At 33.9% G+C, this 10825-nt stretch overlaps 1 protein-coding gene across 3 annotated transcripts; it reads right to left on the bottom strand.

The window, feature by feature from the left end:
• Nucleotides 1-5530: 5530 nt before the first annotated feature.
• On the bottom strand, nucleotides 5531-9119 carry LOC112290654 (uncharacterized). 3 transcript variants are annotated; one of them, XM_090255237.1, is made up of 3 exons: nucleotides 8979-9119; nucleotides 8258-8429; nucleotides 5531-8089 (listed from the first exon to the last, which is right to left on the bottom strand). In XM_090255237.1, exon 3 carries the CDS (start codon nucleotides 7989-7991, stop codon nucleotides 5868-5870), a length of 2124 nt encoding a protein of 707 aa, XP_090111363.1. In that variant the 5' UTR covers nucleotides 7992-8089; nucleotides 8258-8429; nucleotides 8979-9119; the 3' UTR covers nucleotides 5531-5867. The 3 variants fall into 3 exon arrangements, with proteins under 3 accessions (XP_090111363.1, XP_024392947.1, XP_090111362.1); XM_024537179.3 differs by lacking the exon at nucleotides 8258-8429 and having other exon boundaries at nucleotides 8979-9108; XM_090255236.1 differs by lacking the exon at nucleotides 8979-9119 and adding an exon at nucleotides 8847-8969 and having other exon boundaries at nucleotides 5531-8429.
• Nucleotides 9120-10825: the final 1706 nt, after the last annotated feature.

Genomic DNA, 10825 nt, shown 5'->3' with positions numbered 1-10825 from the left:
TTAAATTTATTATTTATACTTTATTTATTTATTTTATTATTTTCTCACTTTCAAAAATTAAATAAATAATTTTATAGAATGAACAATTGATTTTTGTATTTTCTCAGTGAGATCTCATCTTTGATCATCTATTAATAATAAATATATAACTGTCCTATATAAAATTTAGATGTTTTTAGGAATAACTCTCAAATGATGCAATATGAAAAATAAAGTTTTTTTTAAGTATAATATCTTATATTACATTAATAAAATTAAAAAAGTAAAATTAAAATTAATAAAAGTAAATTGTTTGAAAAACTTATAGATCATTATTAATTATATTTGATTATAATACTTCTATGTCAAAATACATAGTTATCTTTGAGATTATACATAAATATTTGATTATAATACTTCTATGTATTTTAGGATTGAGTTTTGTGTAAACCAATTGTTGTTTCTACTATATAAAATACATCTAAGAGGATTTATTTCTTACAAAGCAAGCAATAATAAAAAATCAAAAATCAAAATAAGAAAAATTAAAAATTTATTAAAAAAATCTAAAAATTTGAAAAAAAAGACCAAGATATATTTTTATATATTTTAAAACTGATTAAATGTGTGTTTTTTGGTTTTAGAATTTTAATTTTAATGCTAAAGACAATGAATTACAAAACAATTCAATCTATGATGAAACTTTTATAAGTTGTAAGTTTTATAAGTTATATTGATTTTCTAAAAGAATTTTTTAAAGAGACTTGTAGGTAACAACTTACATTAGGTTGATACTAGTGATAAACCTTAGAAATAATGGTTTTAGATCAAATATTTGATTCTTTTAGTTTTAAAATAAGACATCATGAATTAAAATAAAGACATGACTACAAAAGATATAAAATAAGAAATCTTTGTATTGTACATAGTAATTAAATTAAATTTATATATATGTATATATATATATATATATATATATATATAAAACTAGTAATAAGATAAAATATCAAACACCTAATATCTTCACTAAAACAGATAGAAGAATATGTCAAATATGTCTTTTCAAAAACTCAAAGAGCACCAACTTAAAATTTAGATAATATTTAAGAATTATTAAGACTTTGCAGCTGTTTAAATAATTTACATCTTGATTATAATGTATTCATGTTTTAAGAATTCAAAATTTTGTAGCAAAAAAATCTAATAAAAAAATTAATTAGAAAGAGATATTTGCAATAAATGATAATAATCAATGAAAACAATTTCAATTGTCATTCTAGATATAAATATAAATAACTATATATATATATATATATATATATATATATATATATAGTTGTTACTTAAAGATATTTTAGACTAATATACCTAATAGAATAAGATAATAACCAAATTAGGCAAAACATTTATAAGTTAAAACTTAAAATATATATGAAAAAAAAGAATCAGCTTATACAAAACCCAAAGTCATTTAAATTTCTTTTATTACAAATTAGTTAAATCTACATGCTTTGTTACAATTTCAATTCTAGTTTAATTTGGGGTTTAAAATAGATAAAAACTTTCTTAAGGATGTAGTCTCATACAAGAAATTTTATAAACATCTTAAATAAAATAAAAAATAAAAATATTTTTAATGATATAGAAATAAAATGCAATCTCATATTATGTGAAAAAAAAAGGATTTATGGATTAAATTGTCTTTTTAGGAAAATTCAAGAGAAATACTCATACATTAAAATAATAAATTACAAAGTAAATATGTACACTGTATATATAATTAAGTTGTTTTAATGTTACCTTAAAATATGTGATTTTCTTCTATAAAAGATATAAATATAGAAAGATTATTAATCAACTCCTATAAAAAATAAAAATAAATAATAAACAACTTTGTTTACAAGTTACTCTTGTAGAATAAAATAGACAACACTTTTAATGCAATTTTCTTAAAATCATTGTCTAAGAGTCATTATATATATATATATATATATAGGTTATTTTAATCTAATTTTCTTATACACTAGTTCAAATAATCTATCTATATATATATAATATACATATATGTATATATATATATAATATACATATATATAATATACATATATATATATATATATATATATATAGGTTATTTTAATACAATATTTTTATATTTTATTAACTAATAAATCATAACTTATCTAAGTCACTAAATCAATATTTTTCTACCTATAGTAATTACAACACAAGCAAGTCAAAAAGGCATATTTACATTATTTACATATTTACACTAAATAGAGACCAATTCAATTGCATTGAAGTTTTTTATTTATTTATTTTTCATTATTATTATTAAAGAACAAGCACTTGTACACAGATTGAAATTTGGCAGAGAGATTCTATTGGTTTGCATCCACAGGTTGTCAACTAACACATTTTGTGTGGAGATCTAAACTTTAATGATCTTGAGTAGTGTAGGACATGATTGTTGATTGCAAGTTAAGTGGGTCACCAAAGCGGTCTATTACTAATTTGTAGAGTCTGCAGTGTTAGTACAACGCCATAAACTTCAAGAGAAGTTCGCCAGCCAAAAAAATGAAAGCCGGTTGAGGTGACATCGAATCTCGATTCTAAAACCTGCAAACCCATGGGAGTGTGCATTGCTAGCAAGATGTATAGAAGCCATGAAAACTGAAGCTTGTAAGATGCTGGTGCCACCCTGCAAAGGATTGAAAAATGGGCAAAGTATGGCGTCAATGCTACAACTGCCACTCGGTTGCACGAAGAGGAACTCATTTTGATCAAATTGAGTTAGTGGAGGATCCCACTGCTTGGATGTGCTCACAATGTCCAGGTTCTGATATGTGCGTGTCTGATTAGCAGCTCCGAGATTGCTCAACTGGGGCTTGCCAGATACGTGAAGCAAGAGAAGGTGCACGCAATTTTGTGGCTTCGGCAACCGGATACAAGGTTTACATTCGACCATGTGGCATGTGAATTTGTCAACCAGGAAGAGCTATTGAGAGTGTCGATGGTGGAAATTTGTGTGGCAAGTTACAGCAGTTGCATGTATGTATATGCCAGACGGGTAGTGGCAAGACGCATATCGTGCTTGGGGACATTGGGGTCTTCAATCATCAGCATAATGAGAGTTGCGGGATGACACCGCGCTTGGTCGAGTACCTGTTCGTTAGGATTCTGAAGGAAGAAGTAGCCCAAAAGCACAGGAAGTTGGAACACAAATGTATTTGCTCCCTTTTGGAGATCTACAATGAGCAAATGTCGGACTTGCTCGAGTCCTTAGTGAACATGCAAATGCAGGAGGATTTGAACAAAGGTTTTCATGTTTAAGGTTTATTAGAAGTGGGTGTGTTACAGTGCTGCAGGACGAAGAAGCTCAAAGATTTTGGGATTTTGATCAGGCTATCAAAGGTGTTCAGAAGGAACAACAAAGACCAGCATGTTTACAAATGAAGGACTGCATGTTCTTCATAGATCTCAGATTAGAATTGCATCACCCGATCTTTAATCAAGAAAACTATTTTCCAAGAACGATGAAAGGTCGAAAGAGTATTTGACACCCTTTTGGGTGCGGCGGGCTGCAAAAGCAGCTTTTCTTGTCACGGGGGGTCAAACTTTCTTCTCGGATTTCTAAAATTGTTGAATCAGTTGGAAATATATTAATTAATATTGAAATGATCAATCAAGTACACATTATAATGTGAGCTCAATAGTCTTCACAACTATTGGTCTATATACTTGTACATATTATAAGTGTGCTGTATTGTAGAATGATTTCAATATTCCTATTAAAACACTAGTCATCATCTATGTTGAAGTTTCATCCACTATGAACTCTTATATCTCAAAGCCTTAGGATTCAAGATTCTTTTCTCTTGTTGTTGTAAAGTTCTTGGATAGTTCTTTTACTATTCCATCAAATATGAGTAGGTAAGGAAAATATTCACTTTCTTTAAAGTTTCTTTTAATTCTTATTGATATTTTATAAACATTTGTAATTAAATCTTTGTAGTTATTTTCATATGTATTGATTTGTTAGTGCAAATATTGGTGGTGTTGAGACTGTCAATAGAGGCACTAATATGGTTGTTGTGGCAATCTTTATCTTTCAAATATAAGCATCAAAATTAGACATATCAAAATTAAGGTGGTAGTATTGGCCTTAATGACTATATCAATAGTATGCAACCAAAAGATAAGGTTTAGCATAGAACAAAGTTGGCACCATACCTTAGTCTTATACCTATTAGTATAGCACTATAAACAAATCAGCTTGCCTATAGAGATAGATAGAAAGAATATTATGTTTCAAATTACTAAAATGTGGTATAGCAATGAATGCCACAGATGCTTTTCAAATTGTCAATGAGGATGCACTTGTAGATGTAGATGCAATTGTGAATGCCAATGTAACTATGTGCCTCAATATAGCTTCTAATGTTGCTATTGGTTCCACAAAACTTGTTGGTACATACTTGACAAACTCATGTACTGCTAATTTAAGTATTTTTGTTGTTGATTTGTACTTTGATAATTCTTAGATAATTGATAAGTTAATTTATTAGTTAATCTCCTACTCCATGAGTTAGAAAAGTTTTGTTGAACATTTGGTGTTGTTAGATAAGTGTAGAAAGATATAGAAATTATATACATATTTAGTTGAGATAGGTATTAAATGTTTACTTTTGAAAAGAGACTTAATAAAAATGTTTGCTACCATGTGTGTGGTTGAAACAAATTGTAGGTGAATTTGCTTTGCAAGTATCTTTTTTTTCTTGTAAAATGATATTAAGTATTTATGTACTTGCATTTTGATAACACCATTGTAAAGTCAAATGCTTTTTGAAAAGTTAAAATGATTTAAAGGAAAAATAATAATAATAATAATAAACTTTGACAAAATTAGCATAACCAATAATAAGTATAAAAGTGAGTGCAATAGCTCCAAATAGGTTAGTGCACTTTAAGCATAGGTAGTGTGTAAGAAGGGCCTTTAGGAACAATCTTTTGAATTCTTATTCCATATGAGAAGGATTTCAAAATAAATGATGTTACAAAGAATTAAGTTTTTCTTTTTTCAAAATTATTGTAGTTCATATTGCTATAAGTTTCATAGCTTGACTTCTCCTGCTATACCTAAATATAATTTTACTTCAAGTTTAAAAAATAAACTAAGACTTATTAGTCTTGTGCATTCAAATTAAATAAAGATTAACAACTATTGTGATAAATGATTTTATTACAGTTTACATACGTTTTGAAAGTAACTGAAATAGGATAAACAAATGGGCATTTAAAAATAGGTTTACGTGCAGAAAACAACAATATATAAAAGTCTAATTGTTTTTGGAGTAAAATAGGTGTCTACATGTTACAACTAACTTCTTTTGTACTCTAATCTAACAAATGTACAAACATGGTATGCACAAAACATCTACAAGGAATTAGTCAAAACTACGAATATCAGGCACTAAACATACTACATACAAACTCAACAACTGAATAACCTTATTTGAATTTGAAGTGTATCTTCGTTTACGACCAAAGCTTAACATTGGAAATTGTGTGTAAACAACTTCAAAAATTAAGAGATAAATCTGCTTGCGAATACAAGTGTTGTTCACTACTGTGTTTCAGAGAAGGAAGATTCAAAGGATCTTAAGTTTCCGACGGATATCTACTCCATTACAGAAGAACGCTCATCACAACAGAGGTACCTCTACAAGTATAAACAGAGTAAATGGAGCTATGGATCTACATACGTTTCCTGGAAAAAAATAGCTCACCAATGAGTACAGCTTTGATAGAGGACGCAACCTGGCTGCCAAGACAAACTCGACTAACATGGTTTCAAAAAAATAAGCTCCAAGCTGGAAAGCATGGGCTCATTGCAAAGGGTCACCACTGCCCAAGTACTCCGAGGGTGTGGATGCAGGATCAAGTTCGAAAGCACCGACAGGGATTCCAGGACTCTCAGATCTGTGGAGCATTTTTTCAGGAATGCGGTGGGAAAACCTCGCCTGTAATTGCTCGTAGGGAATATTGAACTTCTTCGCCACATCTTCAACAGTAAATACCGACTTAAATCCAGTCACTTTAACAAGAGGCACCACATCCACTCCCTCTACAGGCGAGAGTTTTGATTGCACTTGGACCAGATCATAATTGTACTGAATTTCCGTGACGTCATCTTCCTTCTTTGGGTGTTTCTTATCCCAGTCTCTATACAAAGCCCATATTTCTTCTATTTCAGGAAAGTACTTGACCATTGACCTCTTGTTGTTCCCTTCTTGTTGCACTTCAATTTTGTGTGAAAATGCTGGAAGATCCTGTAATATTTCGGTTCCTATGATGAACTCTCCACAGGAAGTAGAAAGGTGCGCAGTTTTGACAAGACAATTGGCAGGAAGGTTGGGTTTGAAAGACTCCAGCCACCGCACCTTCACTTGAAAGGGGTCCCTTCTAACATCGATGACGCGTGCATAGAAGCGAGGCATACCATCCTGGTCGTCGTAAAGCGCCCAGAAATGATCTATTTCAAAGTCAGATTCAGTACGAGTCAGATCGAAGTCATGGAACTCAGCACTTTGCACGGCAATGGCTCTATCAGTATCTTCATCTTCTTCAGGCTTGGCACCAACCTCGGAAACTTCACTCGCCTCGGGCTCATCGTCAGATTCAGAAGATATCTCTTCTATCTCTGAGACTGATTTTGATCTTTTTTTGATGCTCTTAGCGGCACTAGTTTTGGCTTTTGAGGAACTCTTCGAAGCGCTTGTCTTCTTTGCAGTCACTGGAACTGGACGCTGTGGCTTTGCTGGTGTCGAAGCGAAATTTTCCACACCCTTTCCAGTCGTTTCTACAACATCCTCATCCTGGTTTTCTGGGGAATCCTCCAAAGATTCAGCTTGAGACTTCTTGTTAGATTTTCTACCTGATTTTCCAACCGTTCTCCCACTTGATTTCCGTTGTTTCTTCCCACTTCCTCTCTTCCCAGAAGCAGGTGTTGCATCCAGATAGATTTTGCTCTCTATCGCTATTTCTGCATCAGAACGATGGTTATGAGACGCCTTCTTGGGCTGAGCTTCGTCTGAAAGGCTATCCTCGGAGTCATCATTAGAACGCTCCTTGATAGGCTCGGTCTCTCTTTTGTCCGACCAGATAGGAATTTTGTTAGAGTTCAAACGCTCCTCACCAACTGTTGGCTGTGTGTACCCCAACGCTTCCAAATGGGGACGGAGTGCTAATGTTGATGACTGCTTCTCAAGGGGAGCATCGTCTGTGGGAATCACTGGAGAAGCAGGCTTCTGAAGAAGTGGCGGAGTATCTGAAGCTTTTACTGCTGTCGATGCCCGTTTCCTGGAGACTACTTCCATGGCACTAGCACCTGCTTTCCGTTTACCTCGAGAGGACGTCCTTCCGACGTTTTGCAGACCATCACCTTTTTCATCTAACTGCACGTTCATATCGCCAATCGGAGCAGTACCAGTTCCACCTTCTTCTACTTGACTTTTCAGCGAAGCCAAGGCTAGCTCTTTCGCTGCGACCTCTCTTTCATAGGCCCGTGTTTTTTTAGCAAGCTCTTCCTTCATATAGTGATAAGCATCCAGCAAAAACTGTATCATCTCGATAGGCACTGTTTGATGACTAACTTCAGTCAAGGGTAATCTCAAAATCAGCTCGTAACGCGATTCTGTGTGACAATGTAATTCCAGACTAGAATTCGCGGCCCGTTTCAATTCGTACCTGGTATCAGGTTGCTGTTTACTATAACAGCATTGAATTTTGTCCACATACTCCGATGGAGTCATTGCAAATTTGTTTGCATTGTTCAAAACGAAGTCCTTATCAGCCCTGCCTATCCAAGAGAGCGATCCATCACATACGGAAATACTAAACTCGGATGGCAACCAAGTGCCTTTCACTAACAAGTCGGAAGTCTCGTTTATTTCGCCATTCCTAACCACATTGTCCAATCTTAGGCACGTTATATTCCCTAAACTCGCCATCTTCACAGAGGATCAAGCTGCAGCGTGCAGAGATATCCCACTTTGAAACTCCTCTTAACCTGGTGCCAGTTCTCGTACTACTTCTGAACCTGTAGCATCTAGGAACGCAATGGTATCACCTTGTAAGCAATGTGGCCCCCCAGATTATCTTGTGACAAAAGTGTAAACGCTCGACCGAACTCATATTTTCAACTCCACACAATACCCACAGTGACCCCACCGTCAATAAAAACACCGCGCCAATCTCCCATGAAGACGACTGGTACCTTTCCGCACTGCGATTCGCCCAGACTGGCGCATCGGTGTACAAAAGCCTCGTAAAACACAAACACTTCAACCCCCACGGTTCGACCCGTTTTATGTACTGCAATAAAAAGCACTAAAATAGGGCTGAGCTGCTCTGAACCGAACCAAGATCGCCAGCAACTTCTTCGACATCTGCAACCCACTTAAAGCACCACAATCACACAATATCTAGGAACATTTCACTTGATTGCAACGCCGCACCGCCTGCAAGCAGCGCCTCGCTAGGCTGTGTTACACTGAGACTACAAACAGTTCACACCTAGGGAATGGCCACCATCTTCAGTTCTGTGGCTCATAATCATAATCATCGTTGCAGAAGCAAAAACCCAACGCGTTTCAGATTTAGTAGACCATATACTCTAGAATAACTCATTTCTAATCCCATTTAAAAGTGCCATCGCTGCAGACCACAACATTAGCCAGGCCAATAGCGCAATTATGGGCAACGCGCAACCAGCTCATTCCACAGAAGTACTCACCTAAGAAACCTCAAAATACCCCAAAAGTCCTAAACACACAAACATAACTATTGTAGAACCCTACGCGTACCCGGGTTTTCATGAAGTCCCGCTCCGCATTCAAGGCACGTAACGATTCGTCTACAAAAATGAGATCTTAAGAAGTAAAATAACGAGTTCGCGACCGTGAGAGGGGGAGGAAAGGGTTCAGTAATCAACACACCTGATCACGACGAAGGTCACCGCAGCCGCAGATCCAACCAAACTTCCACTACAAGGCAGAGAGAGAGCGACACAGAAACCTCGACGCAGCAGTCCTCGTTCCTCCCTGCTCTCGACATTTCTTGCTGAAACACAAGCAGAGGCAGGCCCAGCCGGGCCGGGCCCAGTAGGAATTTGAAACCCGTGACCAGCCTTGACCGGGCGCGGTTCCCAAGACAAGCTCCATCTGGTGATAAAATCGGCAAAAAACAGGGCCGCGCCAATTCAAGTGACCCACTGCACTTTGTCCATGCGACCATCGAAGTTCTCTGCTTTTCACGAGATGAATCTATTTCTGCCGAAGGGTTGTGGGAAAGAGTTTATGCAAAAAGTGGCAATACTTATGTTGTAAGAGATAGTATCATCTACAGAGATAAGAAATAGGCTTAGCACAAATCTAGTATTAACCAATAAGACAATAAGAGAGCCTAATTTGAAGGACTAGTCAAAACATTGCATATGTCAATATTTTAATATAAAACCACCTAATACAAGGGCCTCAATAAGTATTGGAATACATGAATATTTTATGAATCTATTGTAATTATACTATATTGGATGGGATTCATCTCATCATTGTTTGGCATCATTCTTAAATTGAGCCTTATTTACGAACTCATGGCCACCTCTAATAGAACCCATCCCTTCTTTTGTTGATAGCTTAACTCCTTGCTAATCTCACTAAATTACCTATGATAACAATCACATCCATTTGATTTTTTTGGTGGAGATGACGAGAGTTATATGAGAATTTGCAAATACATAAACTTAGAACTTAGCAAGTAGAGGTAAAAAAATTGTGGTTACATAATGAATTATATTTAATCGCTAACAAAAAAAAAATGCTAATCCAACAAGTATGGAAATCACTTGGATGATTACAAGGTCTTGATGAGCAATTAGCATTTAAGATTTAACATCTCAACATAAATGATCTTAAGAAAAAAAAAATAAAAAAAATCTTTCGTTACCTATCAAAGACATGAACCTCAAAAAAAAAAAACCTTAATATATTCTTGTGTTACTTCAAAAGTCTAAGAATTCACTCAAAGATGGTAATATATTGAACTAAAATGGCTATTGTTAAAGACAAGAAGATTAGAAAGTTTTAAAACAAATCTAAGAATTAAAAAGATATTGACAAGAATGAAAAATGCTTCACTCTTGCCTCTATATATATTATCTAATTAGGAGCTACATAACAATATTCTATAGGACCTCCAATATGTGTTGACTTTGCTAGACAAATGTCTTAACTTAGAAGGTAAGTTATCTATATGTGCACTACGTAGTTAGCTTATTCTACAAGCTAACAATATATGTAATATGTGGCTAACTTGTTGACCAAGTTTCTAGCCTACCAATTAACTACTAACATGTGTAAAGTCAAAGTAGCATCTACGAAGCTTTTATAAAGTTATTCTAAAAGATATTATGAAATTAATTTATTTTAATTTACTTCTATTTAATCATATATGTAATTATTAAAATAAATATGTATGTCTATAATATTATCTTCCTTTTAGAGATAATTTTTATAAAAAGTAGTCATCATCTTTTATAGATCTTGTTATTTTTCATGTTGGTTTTGATAGATATCATTGATAAAAAGCTTGAACCCTCTTTGTTGCATTTCCAAGATTTTTTGTTGGCTTCTATGTGCATTCACTAATATTATATTTGTATTAATGAATAAAATATTCCAATCTATTTTGCCATTTCTTTGAATCTACGACTTCTTCTATCTCAAATTCTTGATTATTATCTACTTCTAAAAAAAAAAGTGGCATTTGTCATCTTCCTAAAATA

This window comes from Physcomitrium patens, chromosome 13, assembly GCF_059467195.1.
Source record: "Physcomitrium patens ecotype Gransden chromosome 13, ASM5946719v1, whole genome shotgun sequence".
Classification (NCBI taxonomy): domain Eukaryota; kingdom Viridiplantae; phylum Streptophyta; class Bryopsida; order Funariales; family Funariaceae; genus Physcomitrium; species Physcomitrium patens.
The sequence above is the reverse complement of the archived record's forward strand: the minus strand, read 5'-3'. Positions and strand labels throughout refer to the sequence as shown.

Coding starts and splice junctions, on each gene's coding strand:
- LOC112290654 (XM_090255237.1), bottom strand. CDS start 7,991: ATGGCGAGTTTAGGGAATATAACGTGCCTAAGATTGGACAATGTGGTT.